The sequence below is a fragment of the Colossoma macropomum genome, unplaced genomic scaffold, assembly GCF_904425465.1.
Source record: "Colossoma macropomum unplaced genomic scaffold, Colossoma_macropomum, whole genome shotgun sequence".
NCBI lineage: Eukaryota > Metazoa > Chordata > Actinopteri > Characiformes > Serrasalmidae > Colossoma > Colossoma macropomum.
In genome coordinates this window covers 21,967,372-21,991,407 of record NW_023494795.1, presented here as the reverse complement: position 1 = coordinate 21,991,407, position 24,036 = coordinate 21,967,372, and the positions used below count along the sequence as shown (strand labels likewise).

General features: G+C 38.9%; 1 protein-coding gene across 6 annotated transcripts in view; it reads left to right on the top strand.

Annotated features, from left to right (window-relative positions):
- The window catches only part of LOC118815614 (NHS-like protein 1), a 147,838-nt gene that overhangs the window by 79,634 nt on the left and 44,168 nt on the right, over window positions 1-24,036 (top strand). Inside the window, exon 2 of one of the 6 annotated variants that reach the window (XM_036581860.1) lies at window positions 635-5,020. The exons of the other annotated variants lie outside the window; for them this stretch is intronic. Within the exon in view, the coding sequence (XP_036437753.1) occupies window positions 4,906-5,020 (115 nt within the window). The 5' untranslated portion in view covers window positions 635-4,905. The remainder of the gene's footprint in view (window positions 1-634; window positions 5,021-24,036) is intronic. 6 annotated transcript variants of the gene reach the window in all.

Genomic DNA, 24,036 nt, shown 5'->3' with positions numbered 1-24,036 from the left:
GAATTCAGTAAAGTATGCACTAGAGGGTGTAACGATACACAAAATTCGATACAGTAATTTCCAATTCTGATGTCAAAATTCATTTTGTTTTTCAGTATTTTGTGTGCTAATGTCATTATACTGAGCTCTAATTATGTAGTTCAGTTTGGTTCCGATAAATAAAAGTTCTCCAGTAGAACTTTTTCAATACCTGCTGTGCCAGCTCTACAACAAAATAAGCCTCAAAAATTACAACCCCTAGATTTTAGAAATTCACCTAGATGCCTAGTTTTCATCGTTCACAGTACTTTCCACAAAATATGGCAATCGAGAGACTTTCTGAAGAAACCAGAGGAACCATTTTAAGATTTACACCCATAATTTGGACCTTTTTTTATTTGTGATGTTTATTTTACTTGTAGCCATAACCGTAGTTGATTGTATTTGATATGGACTTTGTAGAACTTTTAAAAGTGCATGAGGCCATTGTTTGCTTGTCTGTATTATATTTTGGCTGCTAAGCTGATTCTGTTTGTAACGTCTCTCTCTCTCTCTCTCTCTCTCTCTCTCTCTCTCTCTCTCTCTCTCTCTCTCTCTCTCTCTCTCTCATTTTCCCATGTCCTGTTGCTGTGGTCAATGTTTGGATCCTTCTCAGGTAAGTTAACCTCTAACATCACAGAGTAATCCCAGATGTTCTATTATGATATGAGTTTTAGGAGATTACACAATGACGGTCCCAAAGTACAGAAATAAGAGGCCAAATCTAAAATGCTGATTTCAGGCACGATAGTGAGGCCTTATGTAATGGGTACTTCTCTCTATAATTCTGTCTATATTGAGTGGCATCCGCTTATTGTAAGAGCATTAAGACTCACTAATCCAGGAATAGGCTGACATAAAAGAGAGAGAATGGCTTTGTAATAAATATCAGAGTTTACATACAGACAACATCACCACATTGTTTCCCAACATCATAGCTACACCGAGGTCAGCTCTGATGAGTTGTCATCTGTGGCTTGTTTCTGCATGCAGATGCGTAATATCTGATTACGAATCCAAGACATAGATCCAAACAGTACAGGTTGTGTGTTTTATCTTTGTGTCTTTCCAAAGTGAAACAAGCTGCAGCCATCTAGCAGCATTCTGTCTGCTGAAGTAACACATTGTGCTGTTGTTTATTTGGCGTCAGTCTTCGGTCCTTGTCTTCTCATGTCAGACGGCAGATTTTGTTTACTTTGTGATATTTTTGTTGTGGATTCAATCATTAGTCATTACACTTATTCTGAAGGTCGTGTTTTCAGGAAGCTTCCTTTATTTTTATTCTCACTGAGGCAGAAAACTGGTTATTCTGGCTAAAGCACCCATATATTCTATACCACTCACATATGGAGTCACACACGTACCACATGCCTGCTAATCGGTGTGTAATTGATATCATCTGCTGCTGGCACCACCATCATGAAGTCATAACCACCATAATGGTGAATTAAGGTTACACATGTGTCGGCACAAGGGGTGTGAATCTTCAACTTCATGATTCATTTACGATTCCAAAGAAATGATTCAGTGTATCATGAAATCTTAGATTTCACAACAGTTAGATTCAATGAGATTATTTTCAAGTGATTCAGAATTATTTTTCAAAAATACACTGATTTGACAGATGGGACTGCACTAGCTATTGAGGCCACACAATGATGGAATATATACAAAAATATGTACACAACACACCAACGTAGGGGTGAGCAATATGACAATTGTATTATCTTCATAAATTACCCCATTACTTTTATATCATGGATATAATCAGTAGAACACCAAACAATTGCATGTTTGATTATAAGGAGAGCATAATTAGTCCTGTTCAGGTGGATTTAGTGCAGTGCAGCTTGGGACCACTATATTCATAGTTTTTTTATTGTAATTTTGAACCATTTATGGACTAAGCCTTAAAGTGGCACCTGGACACATGTTATTATTTTAAACTCTAAAATTGTGATATAGGTCACAGTCTACCAAAATTTTATATTGTCTGATTTAACAAAAACTCAACAAATCTTAAACCACAAACATTAAATAACAGTCAGAACTAAACAATTTGAATGAACAATCTGAAGAGTGAACCTGTTAATGAACTTGTAAAAGTCATTTGAAGTCTCTACTGTGTTTATTTATAGATCTGTGACCATTGTTCTCAGTGTTGTCTGATGGTGTTTTTAGTTGTGCTCTAACTGGTAATATGCATTGCTGTCTAGCAGTATAGAGCCACATCACACTTCTGACATTTATCAAGCGTCTCCTGCAACCTTTTCACTTTCCACAAGCACTTGTAGTTTTCAGCACCCATCTTGAAGAAAACTTTGTTTCGGCATGATAAGGATGTGTGCAGTCGCATTTTGAAATTTTATCCTCTGATTCCCCCTGTTTATTTTTACACCCCTAGTATACATCCTCACTCACAAACACAGGCAAGACATGTGCATGTATGCCCACACACTCTTTCTCTTTTTCTCACATTCATGTTTACACATTTACACTTTCATGCATCCAAAGACAACACACATGCTATAGACCTGTGTTCCACTCAGACAGATTCTGGTATGACTGTGTTTAATGGAGTGGTGGGGCTTTTAGCAAACGTTGCAAACATTGATTTTTTTCTTTGAATAAGACCCTGAGGTGGTCTCCTCCTCCTAGGCTGGGTTTCCCTCCATGTCACCGGTGCTATATTCTGCCACCACACTCTTCCCCCATAAGCAGCAGTCATTAGCAAGAGGATGCTATCTTTACAAAGTTTCTATGCTTTAGTGCTTTATTACATGTCTTAGTTGAAGAACAAAGTGGGTTTCAACTTCAGAAGCTAACTCATTCTTAGGGCAGCTCTGTTTTCTGTTTTTTTGATTGGTGTGGGTTTTTTTCTCTGACCATGTCAGCAAGTTTTGGCCATTCTCTGTTCAGGCCATTTGACTCCCCCTATTGGAAATCAATGACCCTCATAGGTTCAGGCCTCATGGCAAGCACATTGTTTCCATGCTGACTGATTCACAGTTTATGTTGAGTTCACCCCAACACATTTCTTCTTAGCATGTTAGCTCATTGAGTCTGAGGTTCAGAATATGATGGTAGAAAACGTTTAAGAGACAACTGGTGATCAAAAACTATCAAAGCTAGATCCAATACCTTTCACACATGTAAATGTCTGCTAAAATGTGTCTGACCGTCTACTCATGAAGTTTCCTGGGTCTGTGGCACTCAGTAGAAAACTGTTGCAGTAGTTGTAGTCCCTGATACATCTGCAAAATATCACATTGTGATTACATTGCTACATGTGATACTGCAACTGTGATATGCCTTGCATTATGTTAAAAGCACATTAGTGAATCACTGATAGAAAATGGGTAGGCTAAAGATTGGCCTGCTTTATTTTAAGCCGCTTTTCCACTGTATGGTACCGGCTCGACTCGACTCTGCTAGCCTTTTTTGGTTTTCCACTAAGCAAATCTGGTACCTGGTACCGTGTACTATTTTTGGTACCACTTCTGTTGTGGTTCCAAGTGAGCTGAGCCAATACCAAAAGGTGATATAAAAACGCTACAGACTGCTGATTGGTCGGAGAGAATTGCTAAACACGTGCTAATGTTAGCTACAAGGTTAGTGTAGACTCTTGTGTCGCCTTTTTTGAGCAACCAGAACCGCCTCCTCGTCTGAATTCTGATGTAGTGTTTCCCAAACTCTCCTATTGTTTCAGCTGTCTTTTGTCTCACTGTCATCAACTTCTGAACAAAATTTGTCTCCTTCACGTCACGGCAGGTTCATTTGGTGTCGCTATGATTATCAGCTACATTGATGGAGTACAATCAGAGAAGTTGTAGAGAGGAGAATCACATTTTGTAATGTCTTCCGGGTTTCTCAAACACTAGATGGCGCTCCTGAGCAAGTCCAAAATGAATGAGTTAAGATGAAGCGTTTGGGCAAAATCATAGTTTATAAATACTTAAACATGTTTAATATAAGAGAATACATTTATTACCTGAACACTGAATAGCATATAACGTTTTAACAATGCTGTTTTATTTTTGAGCGCTTTTAAACTTTTTGAGCTTTCTGAAAGTTTAAAACGGCGCCTCGTGTACGTTCATGACGCCAGTGAGTGTGAACAGATCAGATCAGAAATTGGAAATTTATATGTGACTATAAACTAGCTAGCTATTGCCGTTGGCCCACACTCCCTGTTTTAGTGCATACCTAATTGCTGGATTATAGAATACCTTGATTTATCAAAACACCAACAGAACATCTGACATTGTGAAGCTTACGGCGGAGAATTAACATTTATTGATTTGTTAGAGGACTTACTGCGGTAGTATAACTTTTTGCAGTATCAGAATTGAAGGCCAGTATTGTGGTAACATGTAATAAACAATATATTGTGCAGTCCAAGTTCTTGTACTGCTGCTGTTGGGTTTGCCAGCGTGTGGGATTAAATGATTATGCTCTATCACAGTGCTATTGGCAGGGGTAAGCTGGACCCCCTGTACTGGAACTGCTGACTGTTCCAAATGTCCCGCAGCCACACACCCACCATGTGTATGTGTTTGACACGAGCGCTTTGTCTGAGTGATAAAAGGATAAGAGTTTCATCCCTGCTCTGGTTAGAACGAAAGAGGAGGGGCAGCACAGAGTATTTTCCTGTGGTTCATGGAAGGGCGGGATGCCATGCTGTGTGTCAGAATGTGTGAATGTGTGTGTGAGTAGAGAGAGAGGGAGTGAAAGAGAGAGAGAGAGAGAGAGAGAGGGAGAGGGAGAGAGAGAGGAGACTAGGGGGAGTGTCTGTGGTGAGTGAGTTGGAGAGAGTGAGCGAAAAAGGGGGCAGACTGAAGTGAATCGGTGAGACAGAGCAGAGAGAGAAGTGTGTGTGTGTGTCACATGTGTTCCCCGTGTCCAGGCCTGTGCGTGTGTGTCAGGAGCGGCAGTGAAGTGACCGCCGGCCACTCTCATGTCTTCATTACACAAAAAGCAAGAGCCATGTTCTGCTTGAAAGGTAAGACTGTGTGTGTGCATGCATGTTTCGTACATTTCAAAGACAAAAATGTTCTGACTTTGTTGGAGGATCAGAGAAAAGCATCCAACAGTATCAGGACATATAAATACTCCTGACTTTGTAAAGTGCTTTTTTAAAAACAAAAGCAAAACTTCCATGTTTTATTTGTTTTAAACTGACAGCGTTTAGTTCAGGGTTTGGCTGTCACAACATATTGTCACTGTCACAACAAAACCTAGTGCCGCTAAAACAGTAACTTTACAGGAGACGGGAAAAACTTTCTTAAATTTGAATAAAAGCTCATAGAAAAATGTTAGTAGAAAACAATTTCAAAAAAATTTCTGTAAAAATTCTGTGAAAATGACAAAAACGGAGAATTAATGTTCTGAAATTTATTACATAAAGGTGCATGGAGCTATTTACATATCATAGCTGTCAGGACAAAACCTTGTATGTTCAGTTGTGTTTTTTTTAAAACAGATTTTGATCAAATTTCATGATGAATGAACCAATAGAAACAATCCAAAATTGCTGGGAAAAAAATTATGCAAAGTTGAGAAGACTGTTTTATTCTTATTTTGAAGATGAAAAGGTTTTGCCCCATCAGCGATGATATATGATACAAAAGGGACATATGATTGTTAAACACAGACACTAAATGCACTACCATTCAAAAGTTTGGAATCAGTTGTCATATCAAAATTGCTGTTGTTTTGATCAATAATAAATATCCATTGTAGATTAAAATACAGTAAGCTAGACACCAGGAGGTATTTTAAGATGTTTTAGTTTATATTTACATATTTGTTGGAAACTGCAATGACTTATTAAATGCTAAAGTATATACTATAATTATTTATTTTCAATAATTTTGTTAGCGTCAAGTTTTGCTTGCCACTTTTCAAATACAAAGCATTCTAGATGTTAATTTTCTTATTACTTTTTTCTCTTTGCTGTATGGCTTTCATTATTCTGGCACATTCAACATTTCTTCATTTTTACAGCTCCCTGCAAAGTAGTTGTAGTAAATGGAAACATAGCCTCACAATAGAATCATTTTATGCATGTACCTTATTAATTTTATGCATGTATATAATTGGTTTTATATTATTGAAAACAATGATTCCAGACTTTTGAATGGTAATGTATGTATAATACACAAGGTATACACGCATGTATGATCCAGGTCCTGACATTGTACACAAAACAATCTGTGTGAGAAGCAAGTTGTTGTTCATGTAGAATACAAAAGAAATCTGTTTCTGTGCTGATGGAAAAATTGAGACATCAGAATATCCTCCTTCTGTTTCTGCTCTCTTCTTTTTACATTCTGGAATCTGGAATTTGTGTCGTCTTCTGTCAGAGAGTTTTTTGTATTATGCTATACCACAAAACAGTCTTTTGGTTGAAAATAGTCAGAATTCACAGGAAGACTACAAAGTGACACACTGAGGAGAAGAAAAACATACACTAAATTTACTTAATTCAATTGTGTACATAATTTCCACATGAATTAGATATGTTGCATTACAACAGTTATTGCCAAAAGTAAGTAAACTGGGTAACACTTTACTTCAATCCTGCTACATAACATTCACATAAACATCCCATAAACATATTAAGGAAGATGCCATAATGTACAGTTATATAACAGTTTTGTTACCATTACTGGTAATTGTCATGACACATTCCATAATGTTTGATATCATGACAGTTTACATTCTACTTTTCTCTAAGTATACTCTAGTAAACCATCATGACATCAGACATTATGACATATATCATGACAATTAATAAGCATATGACATCTGCCACGATGTGGTTATGGCATGGTTATGTCAGTGTTCAAGTAAAATGTTACCATAAACTGAAAGACAAAACAGTGTTCCTTTGATGTATCTTATTAAAGTGGAAATTATAGACATATTTTATTTAAAAAGTAGATTCTGTGTATCACTTTGTGGTGTAATTGTGCTTGTGAATTGTGATTTAATGGTAATATTGTGTGAGTATGCAAAACCCACAGAGTTCAAACATGAATTTGAAGTAGCTCAGACTTTGTAGCTTTTGTAACATCAAGAATACAGCATGTGTGCATTCACGTGCGTGTACGTCAGCTGGTGACAGTTGTTGCAGACATGTGTTGTTTCGTTGTCTGCAGACAAGCACTCCCGCTCATGAAGCAGCCCCACATTTCCTCATGCTCTGCTTCACTTTCTCTTGTGTTTTTTGTATTATTTTGCCAATGTAGCACTTGATTGCAAGAATCTTCTGTGGCAGCCATTCTTTCAAACATCCACTTGACTTTTTTTCTTGTTTTTATGCTTTGCCATGAGCTCACACTCAGTTGGTACTCCCACAGCCAAGACAGAGCTATAGGGACCTTTTTGTTATGGTAAAACTACATTACCCCAAATGCCCTGCTATACAACATAGCAGTATGGCTAAAGTTGCTTTTATACATCAGAAGAGCCAGTGATGCATCCCAAAAATTAATATATGGAATATGTAAAAAATATGTATAAAATAAATAAATTGTAGCTGGTTTATTTGAATGCTTCATAAATTCATTCCAGAAATCCACATCACCTTGCCTCAGAGCACCACGAACTGCACTGCTTTCTACATAGCTGTTGAAGCTAAGCTACCACACCTACAAGATCATCAATTTTTGTAAATTATTATTTTAATTGTAGTTTAGACTGCATATAAAGTGGGAGTGTGTGATTTGACTAGATTCTCTATGGAATTTAAAGGGGAATTTCACTAATATTTCAAAATTACTGCCTTGCATTTAATACTAGAGAGACATCAACAGCTGGAACCAAATTCTTTGTGTGTGTCATCGTACCTGGCCAATAAATCAGATTTTGATTCTGATTGTTAATAACCTCACAGAAAGTTATTACTTGAAATAGTTAAGAATGTTCTGCTTGATGTCTGAGAGATAGTTTTACCGTAGTTTTAAGAGAAGCTTTTAGCTTAAAATGTATGTTTTTTTAAATCCCTTTGTGATGGAGCAGTAAAATAGGGCATTGAGAGGCAAAATAGTACCCAAAGAAATCATATTACTTAAATTTATCACTATTTTACCATTATAAGAACTCAGAAGACACGTGTAGGATAACTGGTGGTTTAGGATTGTAAATAAAATCCCTTCCATTGTAAAGAAACTTGAGTTAAGATGTAAAAACTCTGCATGACTGTTATTGTACTGTTTTACATACGATTGAATTATTCACTTTTTTTTTGAAAAATGGTGCTTTACTTACACATATATATTTGAAGTCTGTAAAATGCTATTCAGGCCAGCTCTAAAGAATATGAAACACATAGGTGGTGGCTATGGCTACAAATGCATGAATGGGCTTGCACTGAAGTCCAGAGTGCATTCTTGATGTCCTCTTTACACACTTAATATTTCCAAACATCTGATATTTTTGACAAGTTATAGGCTAGCTCATATACTTTACCTCATAAAATTGCAGCGCAAAACGGCCCACGTAAAGATAAAACAGCTGTCTGTTTGAGTTAAAGATCAGCTGACCCCATCCTGGCCAATAAATGCCTAAACTGATGTTCTGACTTATCCACATTGCCTCATGTTGTCCTAGTTCTGTGGACTTATGGAAATGAGTTTGGCCTCAGACTGTACAAGACTTACACAGGAGCTCAGAATGTAATCTGTCTCCTTACAAACATACGAGTTTGTGTGTTACATAAGGGCTGATTTGGCTCAGGAAGTGGTTACTACTCATCCACTGCCGATGGGTCGTGTACCTCACGGAAAACAACTCAAATTGGAAATGTTGGTGTTGGTGGTGTTGGATCCTGGGCCTAAAACTGTGCCAGTGTATTAGTGTTGTTTACCAGGCAGATGTCTACATCTACAGGGATGGCCTGGAGTTAAACTGTATTTACACTGAGCCAGAGTTATATGTAGGTTAATGGATGGGATGTTCATTGAGTGTTCTGTTGGAATGACAGATTCATATTTGACCCCGATGCATCCCAACGGAGGGCAGCAACTTTTCCAAAAGCAGCCATTTTCTGTATAACTAATGCACTGAATATAGCTAGTGTTGTTTCTGTTTATTGGGTGTTGAATTTGTCTGTCTGTTATGTCTGGGAATCTCTAGGCACCTGCACATCGCACAGTCATTACGTCTGTATCACCTAATAGATAGAGATTAAAAACTGAACCAAATAACTAAAATATATTTTTATTTGATCTTTTTGTTTATTACGTTATATTCTATACAGCCCTGGGTTGATATTGTGCATAGCAAGAACTTAAATAAGTCCTAAAATGATGTAAATTGTCATTCTTCCAACATCACCAGCTGGTAACTACGCATATACATATTTTTAATTGCCACTTGGAAAGATTGTAATGTGGATTTTCAGTCAGGCAAAGAATGCTGAGGAATGAACAAATGAAACAAAGGAACTCTGGAACATGGGTTCCTCTGCGGTACAGAGTAAAATGGACAAGCTTGTCTAGTACAAGGGTGTCAGCTTGGTAATGTTTTGGTTTCCGACCAGCCTAACACAGGCAGATGGATGTTAACAGTGTTACATGCTGTCTAATTAAGTAATATGTTGTCGTTAGGAAAAATGCAAGCTGTAGTGTGAGGTCCTGTAATGCTTATATGTGGTACTTTGTAACAGAATTTTGGATCACTGTCATTTGTCATTCTAGTTCTGCAGACAATAATCGTTTTACCTTATCATCCAAGCTTAATTGTATATGAACAGCCTTTATTGTTTATTTTTTATCAGAAATGTTTATACTATCAGTGTTTTTCTATCAGTAATGTGGGCTACGTAAGGTGAGAAAGAGAAACGGCACGTTTCTTTTCTAATTTGTAAGTGTGATTGCGGGTAAATGTGAGAATTCCAGGAATACATGTGTGATTTCCACACGTTCTCACGATGTGGAGCTGACAAACGGCTTATCTGTGAGAGTCTGCAGAGCTTACCATGTGTGCTGATATTTTTAACCTAACACTCTGCCTTCAGACTCACTCTCAGCACTGCAATCCAGGTACAGAAATGAAGGTGTACTGAGAATGAATCCATAGAAATATACTGCACTTTAAGACTAACATCTAAAACATACATTTCTTTTCTTCACGCATTCTTTTCAAGCTTGCCTCTTTGTGTTTGTGTCTGTAGTTAAGAGTATTGATTTTTGTAGTTGAGCCACATAACCACTAATGAAGTGACCTCATGTAGTGTTTTACTAATCCTGTTTTACGTCATAACCAGCCCACCCCCTGTGCTTTTCCTGTAATTTCTGCTGTGGCCTGTCTGAAGACATCTCACACTTCCGTCTTCTTCAGAGCCCTCTCACCAGCTTACAGTGTGCTCTACAAACACGTACAGAGAAGGGATGTACTGATACCACTACTTTCTCCTCCAGTCTCCAGGTATCTGTCAATACCAAGTATGGTATCGATACTAGCCACTCTTAAGGTCACTATAAATCCTGATATTTCATTTAGTTTAGTTAAGTTCAGTTTAGTTTATTCAGTTTAGATGTACAAGGACAATGCACATTAATAAACACTAAATTGTAAATATGCTAGTTTAGCCTATTTTCAGTTGTAGTCTCTGGGCAGATACAGAAGGACAAAAACACTCATAAAATTAAATAAAATGTGAATGATACATAGAGCAATACAAGACAACATATAAAATAAAGCACAGCGTCAGCTGTTCAAATGAATTACATACTATGACGTTCATGATTTTAAAATAACTGAAGAAGAGCTAAATGTAGTGCAATCTCTTATATGTATAAGTAGTTCGTTCCAAATGTTGAACTGAACTCATATCACTCATACTCATATCTCCTCATAATTATCACAACATCCCGTCACTGATCTATTACACATATTTTCAGTTGTTTCCTGCTTGATGAAAGCTGTTAGAGGATCAGAAGCCAAAACATGCAGGATATTATATACAAAACACGCATCTACTAATTCAAGTTATCCCAGCTTAACAAGTTGTGATTTTTTTATACACATATACATAGCAATGATGGTGACTACTGGACTTTCCATCAAATACCTTAGCGGCCTGATGATAAAATAACTGGATAAATGTAAGTGTTGTGCTGTGTGATTGAGCCCTGGTAGTCAGACAGTAATACTGAATTATAGTCAAATATCAAACAATCGTGGCATTAAAATATAGTGTTGATGCTTCAGTGATTAAAGAATTTCTGATATAGCGAAATTAAACTTTACAACAAGCTTTTTGATTATCTTTTTAATTGTGGGATTTGAAGAAGTTATAATACCAAAACATTTGAACTTCATACCATTCCACTGTTTAAATGCTGTGTTTTGGTAAAAGCAGCGTTCTGTGTCACAACGTACATAGAAAGCTTGGTTGAATGGCATTTAATGTTGGGATAACTTCACATTTGAGTTGTTTCAGAGCTAGAAAAAGTCACTGTTCAAGTCAAACAATCCCACACCGTTGGCATGTTGCTTGATTCAGTTAAGCTTCATCTACTGGCTTTCATGCAGTCATCGCTGAGTAGTGGCCATGCACTTCAGAAATTACTTCATGGTATCTGTATTCTCTATTTCTAATACTGATACTGTATATAAGTGCCAGTGTCAGTGCCATTGCTGATACAGTATCAGTACCAGTGCACCACTAAGAGTAAAAGGTAATGCATGATTGTCTACATGCTGCTCATAGACGATTTCTGTAGATAATTAGTGTTCTGGTCTTTTCTGATGCTCTTTCATTATTTTCAGCATCAGATTATTGTCATGTGAAAGCAGAGGGCTTTAATATTCACATTTCAGTTTTTGTTCAGTGATTTACTGGCTAAAGCAAGCTTTCCAAGTGGTTCAGTTTCATATATAGTGTCATATCACTGCACAGTAATGTAAGCTTATCCTGGGGAGATTGACCTGATTGTGTGGTCACTGAATGAGCTGCTCACTCTGTTGCTCTTGGCAGCCTGTCAGATTATGCTCACCTGCTCAGCTGACAGAAAGCGCACGAGAGGACATGCAGCATTTGGTCACCTGGTCTGTCTGTAATCCTCTTGAGCTCACACCTGGAGTGTTGGTCTAATCCAGCCTGTGTGTATACGTATTAGAGAGAGCAAGTGTGTGTATCTGAATGAGTCAGAGATGTGTCTGGCCCTTAGATGACCAAACGTCTGGGATTTGCCCCCGTTGTCCAGAAGAGGGAGCTGTTGCAGTGTGTTAGGGTTCTTTCTTAAATGTTTTTATGTATTCATTTAGGCAAAAAACAGAAAAAGATGAAGATGCAACAGATATAATGTATATAAGATATCTAGCCAAAGCTAGATGTTTTATATACAGACAGACATCTGTTACTTTCCTGCTTCATCAAAGAGTTATGTCAGCAATGTTATCATTGTGAAAAAACATTTTGGCTATGAAAAAAGCTTTTGGCTGTGATCGTGCCTGGTCCAGGTTAAGTGTTTAATGAAGCTATACAGACTCTTGTCTCAGCAGGGCAGCAGCACCCAACACAATATACTGTAATCAGATTGTGTGTAGATTAGTCCAGGTGATTATGTGGTCCTATAAAATGGAATGAAGCACAGCAGGTCAGTGGGAAGGGGTCTTTAAAGAGGGATACTGATGTGTTCTACCACACCTGATATTTCAGACACTTACATCCTAGAAATACTAGTGTGAGATCAGTTTAAGGGGGGGTGGGGGATGGAGGGGCATTTAAATTAAAAAACGAGTCAGCATCTTGGCAAATGCCCTAATGAGAATTGGTGGCTACTAGCTTCCAGTCACTGTTAGCCTTGTTAGCATGTTTGGTGAAAATATTCTTTTAATTCCAAATAAAAGTTTAGGCTTACAGTTTTTTATATATGTGTTGACTGAAAATGGCCGATATAAAGTTAAGACTTTAGTTACTGCTGTTTATTTAAGAAATTTGACAGTCGACAGTTAACAAAGTCTGCTTTAATTTGATTTGGATGAGCCAGGCTCTGGTGATTGTATTGACTGATTTTCTTCTGGTTTTGTATTTTCCAAGGTAAGAATTATATAATGTGAGGCAAGTTTGTATATCGTTGCTGTCGGGACAAAACCTTGTATGTCCACTTTAGTCTCTTTTTTGTTTTTGTTTTAAAACTACCAGCTGCACTTTAAATTGTGTCCAGATTTCATGGTGAATGGACCAATAGAGATGGTCCAAAATTGCCTGGAATAAAATATTTTTGTCTCTCTCATAAAATTACCATTTTTGGGATAAGAGATTTGTATTCCAACAGTGACGATATGCTTTCGTCTATGTGTTCCCTTTTACTATATAAGCTGTCATTGGTCAACACATCACCTTTAATAAATGCCAGTGCATGACAAATGTCAGTGTGCTTATGTTCGAATGCGTTTTGGCTGTTTGAGGTTAATTACCTGTTCCTTGGTGGCCATCTGTGTGACAGCGTGTGTATGTGTGGATGAAGAGGGGCATGGGCAGTTAATCTGGGTTAAGAGATTAGCCTAGGAAAGGACCAGGAGGAGGCCGGCCACACTGACCAGCCAGTGCTGAGACAAAGAGGATGATGGTCAGCCCTGATCAATGTCCAGTCCGAATGAACTGAGGGAGAGAAAAGTAGAAGATGAGAGATCAGCTATAAACACACTCCAGTCCAGGTTGGACTCCACTGCATTTCTGCTCGCACAGCTTCTACTCGGGGTGTGAAAGCGTGAGCTGTGAGGTTGTTTTCCTGTGCTTCTAAGGAGAAGACTCAGTTCTTTGAATAGTGGAAAAGAATAGTTTTTTTTTTACATTCTAGCTGTTTTTGTATAGTCTTTCATGGTGCTTGTTGATTATTTTCAACATCTGCCTGAATCCTGCATTTGAGAAATTGCAGAGTGGCTGGAGTGCGGTCTGGAGGAGCTGCTGTTTGTTTTGGAGATGCTGGACCGTGTGTAACGTGACCCTCAGTGGACTAGCCTCTTTGTTTGACAGAATCAATTCCATTGAAGCCTCTAGAGAGAGAGAGGCTGAGCAAAACAGAAAAGAGAAGCAGAGGAGGCGGAGGGCTTGTCTTTTGGAGGTTTCAGTGGGCAGGGGCTAGAAGAAGAGTCCCTGGTGGGCCGTATAGTCAAGACCCCTCCCTTCCCCCAGAGTGAGTAAGGGGGGATCTGGGGACAGCACTGAGGCCAGTGGGTGAGGGGGGTGAGCAAGCAAGAGAAAGAGAGAGGAGGAGGTGAAGCCCCTAACACCGCCCCCAAGGCCGGCTGAGCCTGCAGCATGCTGACATACGTGCAGTGCCTGTCCTCGGCCCCGCTGCTGGGCTGCTCCTACACGGCCTGCTATGAGGAGCGCAAGGCCAAGCCCTTCAGTCGCAGCCTCAGCCTCCGCAGCCGCAGCCGCAAGATGGGCAACACTCAGCCCCTGCTTCAGGCTCCGGACCTGAGCAGCACCTCCAGCCCTAGAGTGGACGGAACCCTCCGCCGCAGGCTCCTGGCCTCCAAAGTCCACCAAAGGCCCGAGTCACTGTGGACACCACGACCCATGCTCAGAGTGAACAGTAAAGGAGAGCCGGAGCAGCCTCTCAGACGCACGCAGTCCTGCCGTGAGAGGAAAGCTGGATCTTGCTTCGCTTGTGAGTGAATCTTGTGAGATGCTGTGAGAACTTTAAGAGTATTTTTGTTACAGTTACTGTGTCAATAGCTTAGAGTCATAGTATAAGTACTGAAGTTTTTCTTTCTGTGTTGGAGTAATGTAGTAGCAGGGCTGCAAGCATGTCATATAGTAGTACAGCAGCTGCATAATATAGACAAAACACCATATTGTAATTATGTTGCTATGTATTGCAGTTGCAATATGCCTTGCTATATATTCAAATCACCATAAAATGACAAGGTTAACAGATGTTAATGTTTGAGTGATATTTCAAACCTGTATTCGATGATATTTATTGTACCCCAGAATACCAGAATTTTAGGTGACACTGGGCTGCCACACTGAAATGTCTCTATTTAATCTATTTTACTGCATTTGTAACCCTCAACAAGTTGGAGATGGGCAATACAGTCAAATTTGCTATCCGAATTTGTAAGACATCATTTAAAACATATTCTACTATCTGCTGTCCGGCGCCAGAGACCCCCTGCAGGTGCAGTAGCCTTTAACCGGCTTTAGTAGTCTTTCTGTGCTTCCTTCTTCACTAACTCAGTCCAGAGAATTTCAGACCAAAGTGTAAGATGCAGGCTCTTCATTTGGAGTGTAGAGTTCCTATGGTTCTTAGGAGAATGTGTAACATTGAGAGACAAGCTAGTTTGCATATTGAAAATCCTATTTTAAATTGAAATTCAAAAATGATAACTCATCTTTATTACAAATAAGTGTTACATTTCTCTGTGATGCTAATCAAGTTGTGTCTGGTCCCAGTTTTTACATTTTATAAATGTATACGTATCAGCTTCAGTACACGAAAAATATCAGACATCGGCATCAGCTCACAATTCCTATATTGGTGCATCCCTAGGGTTAAAGTTGGCCTATATTATTTTAATTAAAACTATACAGCAAACAGTAACCATTCTACTAAGTTTCTAAAGGGTGATATTAGTATTGCAAAAGCCAATATATTGTAGAGCCCTATGTAGCCAAGTAGCTCTATAGAGCTTTGCTAATGTTTATGATGTTAGTTTTTGAACATGTAGCTCATCCAACTAGCCTTGACAGCTGTGTTTTCCCATTTTTGAGTATTACTTTGGCCGTTGTCATTGTCTCTGGTGCGAATGCTTTTGTCCCTTCCATCCATGCACAGATTGTGCCGCTCTGACTTAGTGACCTTTGACCTCCAGAGTGCCAGTGAAGACCCTGTCAGTTGACCCCTCTGGGCCATCTTCTATCTTTTCCTTCATTAGAGCAGATTTATTCACTCACTGTCCTGCAGAAGGGCAGTTTATTGATCTTTGATAGTGTGACACGCTGGGGGACGCTGGGCCATTGATGATTACCTGGTTCAGTTTTTGGTCAGTGTGAAGTGCAAAAGGAGAGAGAGTGATGATGGACGGTTATGTGTTGAGAAACAGCATGGTACAGTACTGTAGTATGGTCAGGATGATAATCATCTGACCACCAGTTAGTTGTGTGCTGGTTAGCATTGAGCTATTAAAGGGTTCATATTATGGAAAAGTGAATTTTCCTCCCTTTTTTGAAGTGTTTGATGTAGTATGTAAACAAAGTTTAAAAACATACTGTTCACACCACAGTCCGTATATGGAAACTAGGCCTACAGGTGTTTGGCTCCGCCTATTCATGTCGAAGTTATAAGGAGTGTGTCAGTTTGATTGCTTTGTGATTAAGATACATTTCAGGGCAGCCAATCAAACAGGGGTTGTTTACAAATATAAATCTTAAAGGAAAAGTATTACAAATAGGCTGTTGAATTCTATAGAATGAAGAAAGGTTGGAGGGAAAACTTGTATGCAAAAATACATTTTTGGTGCATGAACCCACTTGCTCATGGTAAAATAACTTCCATGAAAAATATAGGATATCATCTAGATGTCTCTCTATGTGCTGTCAAAAGATGAGAAAAGTGTTTAAAGGTGAGAGCCACCAAAGGTGTGTACACTTACATGAACTAACACCCATGAAGTGGTGAGTGCTGTATGTGGGAACTGAGAACAATTGGGAACAGCTGAGACTTAACCGGGTGTGCACTGAGTGAGTCTGACTGAAGTGATGGAACTGACCTAATTACACATCACCGCAAAGGCATTGTTACAACCAGGTTAGATAAGAGAGGAAAGGAGAGATGTCAAAGAAGAAGAGGAGAGTAGAGGGGAATTGGAGATGAGGATGAAATGAGGAGATGGAGAGATATAGAGGATGGATCAGCTATTGTAGACTGCAGCAGATAAGAGAAGATAGCTGGAGGCAAGAGAGATGGATGAAAGCAGAGGAACTGACAGAGAACTGATTTTGAAGGCTTACTTATGAGCCATAGACATACATGGAATTTGTGATGAGCAGAGAAGTTAAAAAGTCACTTATAGAGAGCTTTTCCTGGATTTGCGTCTTCTTGTGTAATGTTAATGTGTGCGCTCAGAGGCTCCGCTTCAGATTTTTGCTTTGGTTCTGTACTGCATAACCCTGCATAATAGTAGTATTGTCTTACTACCAGAGTCTTGACTTCGATACTGAAACCAGGTATTGTAGTGCACTGTAACAAATAATGGTTCCTAAAAAGGTTCTTGGCAGGGATGTGTGGGTCTAGGAAAAACCTTTATGTGATACAATATATTTACATTATGTGGAAGACCTTTGAATTATAAAAAGACTCACACATCTCATTTATGGAAAATGGTTCTGTAAAGAATTGTATGGTTCTGTAGGGAACTGAAAGCAGTTGTTCTGTGGCATCCCTCCAGAGAATTCTGCAAATTGAAGCCGGAACCCAACCTGTACCTGTGACTTTGAGACTTGACCTGAATGGTGCTGCTAAATTTGAGACCTAAACCTGCTTGCATGGACTAACAGAGATGGATTATGACAGGGTTTTACAGTCCTTTGCCTTGTTACTAACGGCTTGAGTTAATGGACAGAAAACTAACTACCATTTTCACATCTGTAATACACCAACCGTTTATTTTTATGGAGTTGCTGAACAGCATTCACCCTCCACTGATCAACGGTTAGCTCTGATGTGCTAAAGTTCCTCTCACTACTGCTACTACTTGCAAAGATGCTTAACACTCTTCGTGTGAACTTAGCAAGCAAGAGGAAAAATCTTCCCACCAACGCTGCACATCTCACTCATCATCTGTGGTGTTATTGTAAGTGATGTACTGGTAAACCTTATCCCCGGTGTCATTCAGGGACGCGTTCACCTACTCCTCAAAGTCCAGAGCTATTTTAATAGCAGCTTTTAACCAAAACATTAGGAGAGAGACACAGAGAGCGAGCATAAGACAGAAAAATGCAGAAAAGTGCACAAAATTTACATAGAGATAGACCTTCAAATAACAACAAATCTACCACAAAATAAGCACTTAATAGAAAACAAACTTGAGCTCAATGCTGTATGTGAAACCCGGCCCAAAACCCCAATATTTTTTGGACGCATGTTGGATAGCAGATCTCTACAGAGAACGCTTTTTTGTTCCATTTGGCACCTAATTTTTAAGTGTGCGCTTGATACCAAGTTTACTAACCATATTATAACAAAAACAAAATTTGTGTATGAAGCTCCAGAAGGATTTGCATCTTAATTTGCGTATTTGAGCTTTAAATTCAGTCAATTTATTATTAATACTGAGCTTTTCAAATGGTAAATACAGCATAAGGTCACTTTTGTTATTGATATTCTAATGAGTGTGTCTACCAATCAAGGTTAAATTAGCATGTGTAGTATGTTTCAGCTATAGGGAACTTACAACATAGACTCAGCCTATTTAAATGACAAACTAAAAGTATTGAATTGATTGCCATGTTGTACTAATGAACAAACGGTGGACTTTCAATAAATTGTGAAGCATAATGTAGTAATATGTTTTTCCTGTCTTATTCCAAGTGGATGTACAGTACTATGTGTGTTTGTGTGTGTGCGCGCCCTGCACTAGTCTGACTTAATACACTGTGACAGTGCAAGATGCTGCCCAGATCTACTGTATTGTGGCCCCTACACTACATTCATGCTCTGCTGAATTAACCGCTTTAGAGGAGACTTATCTCTCACAGTGAACACACACACGCACACACTTATCTTTTGTCACATTTCTCTCTTACCTTTTCTTCTCATATACTTCCTACTAATTTCCCCCTCTCTGTTTCTCTCTGTCTTGTATTGTTCCTCATTATTTGTCATGGTGGATTTGTGTGTGTATGTGTGTGTGTGTGTGTGCACGCATATGCGTTTGTGTGCATGCTTAACAGTTTTAGACACAGAGCAGGTGTTTCACAGATTTTCTCTAAGCCCTCATCAGGCATTCTGGCCAGTGGTGGCTCGACCTTTTCCCAATGGCTCTCAGGGGACTGAGGAAATATGGCAGATAAATATTCACATATTCATGTTTTGGGTGGAGAAACTGAGTCAGTGCTTCAGTAATACAATCTTCAAGCTTGGGAAATAAACATTTAACCAAAAATACATATGGTGAGGATGGCTGGGAGGGAGCTAAGAGGATTCTGCTGTGTCTGTACAGTGGGGTGTAATGATACCCTCAGCCCACAGTTCAGTTTACAGTTCATGATGCAGTATTCTCGTTATATTTTGTACAAAATGTGATCGAAGAAAAGTATATGATTCCATATCATGATTTGACATGGAATCATGGCATCAGATATTATTTTAATTTACATATATAAAGTTAATAAACCCATGCTTCATGTATATTGGTACTATATGCTAAAAGTATGTTTTACAAACCCAAAATAGCATATTTGGTAGCATATAAATAGTTTGGTCTGCTTTTTTCTCTTAAGATTTCACCAAAGAAAACCTTACACCATACTGTACATGTTAACCAAACTCCACATGTACACATTAAAGAAGATAGCTAGAGGCAAAAGAGATGTGTGAAAAAAGAGGAGTTAACAGAGAACCAGTTTGGAAAGCTGAATTAGAGCCATAGTGATATATGCTAATGGTGATGAGCAGAAAAGGTCACAAACATCTTATAGAGGCTAATGTGTGTGCTGATAGCTTTTTTGCTATGATGCTGTATGTGGTAGTAGGGTTGTGACAATCCCAAAGAATTTTGGCTTTGAAAGGAAAGGAAACCTATTATTTATTTAGTGTATTTATTTATTGTTCATTCAAAGGCAACTTTCACATTACCTTTTACTAGTTGGCCAGTGTAAATAAGTGAATGGAGATGCTCATGGTGGAGAACCTGTGAGTGAAGTTAAGTGGCAACTAAGACTTTAGGCTAATAGCGTTTCTTAGTGTCATTAGCATGTTGATTCTGTCCCAGATGAGTAGCTCGGAGATGGGATAGGACAGCAGTCTACAATGTAAAGTCCTCAAAGCACCACATCACCCTGCTCTGATACCCTCAGGCTTGCTGTATATGGCTGAAGCTACACCATTTACAGCAAGCGGTTCTTTCTACTTAAGTGATTGTTACCTTAACCACTGGAAACAAAACCATCACACTGATCTCATGTTGCCCAACAGTGGCACGAAGATGCTTCTGGGCAGGAGGTGGAGGATGGTCTTCTACAGTAATCAGTTGCCTTTGCTATTGTTCATGCCAGGCTTAAGCTGTGTGTGTGTATATGAAGAGTGGTGGGGGAGACAGGGCCCCTTGCCGGGAACTCTGAATAGAAATTCTTGGTCTTTTACTTTGCCTGACTAACTCTTGCAGTTTTGGTCAAGCACCATGACAAAGGCGCATTGTTACGCAGTGCCCCCTGCAGCCTCCCACCCACTTCCATATCCCCCTTCTGGAAACAGGGCCAGGACAAAAGAGAGAAAGCACATCTAATCTTACCTCTCTCATATGGACAGGTGGATTCCTGAAATCTTTCCCTCTGTTTTCCCTCTAATTCCCATGTCTCCTGTTAATGGATTTTCACACTAGAGGTGGGCAATGTGATGTACTATTATCCTAAATTACTTAACAGAGCTTTTTTGACCATGTAGTGGGTATCCTCACTGCTTAAAGAACATTGAACAACCACATATTTATTTAAAAAAATTTGCAAAGGTTCCCAAGAGGCATAGTTATCTAAGGTTTCACTCTGTTGTCAGAGGTCCATATGAGTGTTATTGGTCTTAATTTGATGAAGTAATGTGCAGTACAGTACTGAATAAAGTCATAATAATCATAGCATTTGATAGCTGCTGCAACTTCTGACCTTTGTAACACCAGAAAAATTAAATGTTGTGACACATATATTATGAAGATGTCTTCAAGGATAGTCATGTTATATTTTGCCCTGTTGCCTACATACTACATTTGTTCCTCTCGTATTCTCATATGTACAAGAATGCCTCTAAAGTTACTTGGCTTTAAAGTATGCAGTTGTTCTCCTGGGTTTTTGAGGAAAGCCTCCTCATTTGCCCTTTCAGAGTTGGGTATTAGCAGGCCAAGGAAGTGTGTGACAGCACATAGTATCAAAATTTTATCGACATTATTGACATTTTGTTTTGATATACTACTGGAGTGTAATCACAAAATTACGTGAATAGCATAGTAAGTTACATACTGACATTCAGTTTACTTTCTGTGTAGGCAAACTGAAAAAATGGCAAAACAGTTCTTGCTCATTTGTTTGAATACAGGGTTGAGCCTGTACTTTTCTTTGTATGTTTCAAAGACTAGAAATGACAAAAAAAGTTGGCTAACACAAACATAATATGGATTTAAAGCACACATTCATAGGTCATACTCTGACAGAATTTCTCTACCTTTTTCAATGAAGTGTGAGAGAGAAATAATTTATATCAAATTACACCATGCTTTTAACATCTGCAGTGGTTCTGTATAGCCATAATTCTGTAGAAACATTAATTTAAGGTGTAGAAGTAGTTCCATTAAATTTTTTGTTCCATTAAATATTTTGTAAAAAATAATAATAATAAAAAAACCCACTTAATCCAGATGTTGATGAGTTAAAACATGTTTTGTGTCCAAATTTTGCTTCCTTAGTTTAGTACTAGAAGTCAGTAGTCACCCAAATCTTTTCTTTTAAATACATGCCCACAACTGCACCAGGTCTTCATGAAAGTCATACATACTTCTCAGAGTAGTGTAGAGCACAGTATGACTTACTGAGAACGATGTAGGCAACAGGTGTTGTGCCAAATTCCGACTTCCCACAGAATCTGACTCCCCTTCATGTTCACGTACATCACACAGGCATGTGGACATAGATCACGATTGAAATTTCAGTTGTTTTTATTTATAAACATGCATTTCAGTTCAAAAATTCAAAATTAACAGAAACAACAGAAATCGTGAACATAATCCGTAGCATCTACAGCCATTTTCAAATTTTCTTGCCAAATTACAGCTTTTGTTGATTTTCTAAGTAAAAATATCAAATGTAAAATGTTCACAAGTTCGCATATCACTGTTGTTGGAAGAAAACCTTGTATCTCCAAAATGATAACTTTACAGGAAAAGGAAAAGACCTACTTTACTTTTAATGTAAGTCAGTGGAACCAGACTATTTTCCAAGTAATTTTGGGCCATTTCATTTGGTCCCTTCTTCATGAAATTTACACACAATGTAAAGGGCAACAGGCATTTTCAAATTATGTCAAAAACCGAAAAATGACAAAAATGGAGATATGAGGTTTTCTTCCGACAGCAGCAATATGCAAAAGTTATGGTATATTCAGACTCTTGCATACAACTGTATATGCCTGTGTGACTATTGATTCATTACTACTTAAGCTTTAGCAGAACTATGACCATCTTTGCACTTTTATAATCAGGGCCAGTCCTCACACTTAGTCATTCAATCTGATCATCTCAGACAGGCCCCCACCCAGTGACAGCACCAATGATGGATCATGGTTGACTTGAACAGTGTCTTGGTGTGTGCTGAGCAGAGCACACAGGGCCATAATTCGATTGTGCAAGGCTAGTGAGGGAGCTGTCTGTGCTAGCAAGCATGTGTGTGTTTTAACTATAGCCCAGCACTAATTGTCACGCTGCTTCCACTCCATCATGGCTACAGTGGGCCTAATTGAGTCCTCCTGACCCGGTTAATTTAGTTTAGGCCCCGATTGGGCCTCTTCTTCCATCATGGCTGCAGTAATCGAGTTGTGGTTGGCAGATGAATCTCTCGGGGGAGTTTGAGGTTTAAACTCATTTCATTTGAACCTGGTTATCAGGTGCCAAAGCAGATCCCTGGAACAGATGGTGTGGTGTTCACCAACATCTCTAGCCTCAGAGCATTAAGCTGTTTCCCGGCATAAGAGAGGTTAGCGGTGCACAATATAGTGTACCAATTGTTATTGTGCTATATCCTTTGCAATACTGATGTCGTGGTATTGTGATATCAGTTAATTTTCAAAATTGCTTATTGGTCCAACTCTAATTTCAGCTATATCGTGCAACCCTATGAGAATTGTGTGCAGAATTCCTGGATATTCAGAATGGAACTTCTTAAGATTGATGCAAACTGTTTACTCACTTTATCCTACATTGTCCATAACCCTTACACTCCCCCTCCTTCTATTGTTCTTTATCTGAAATGTGTCAGAAGCTGATTGATTCTAAGATGGTTAATGGATTAAAAGTGCAGCTCTCTACTGCCCTCTGTTGGTTTGTAGTTTATGAGGAAACGCATCACACAGCTGTTTTGCCTTATTAGTACTTCAGTAGCCTGTAAGACTGTGTTGACAGAGGAACTCTACACCTTATAGGTTATGTCATGTACCTGACATTACCTGTCTCTCCTTCCTGTTGTAGTGGGCTAGCAGTGTCACATACACACCCTCACACTGTGCTGCCTGTCCATCCTAATGCGTTCTCCAGCGTTGCCACGTTCTCGGATGTCAGTTGCTGGTGAACTCGGGAGCAGCTGGTGCTGTTAGACTACTTCCTTGTCCTAGTCTCAGTGTTGGGTTATCGGACGCCATTAACGGAGAGGCATCAGATGTCAGGCATGCCTCTGACAGGCATAGCGTGTATTATTGATCAGTGTCCTCAAGCCCAGCGTCCTATAAGCATTCTCTTAAATACCATTAGACTAAAGGTCAGAATGGGTTAAATGGCCTGGGCAGGCTACTCTCTCTGGAATCTGAAGAAGCTTTAAGTGAATTATTATGGACCAGGGCTAATTTACATCGTGAAGGAGAGGTCACTTGTAGAGGTCTGCTGTTTACTACCTTAAGACACTTGTCACGTATTGTTAGCTTTATTTAGGTCATAGAAAGAGTTTTTTTTTTGCTTTTCTTTTTGTTCTGGCCTGTAAGTTTCCTGTTCTTGAATTCCATTTCAACTCACTCTGTACTGAATTTAGTCATTTGAAACCCTGCTTTAGCATGTTGGGGCTGAGGAAGTTTCAGTCCTGTG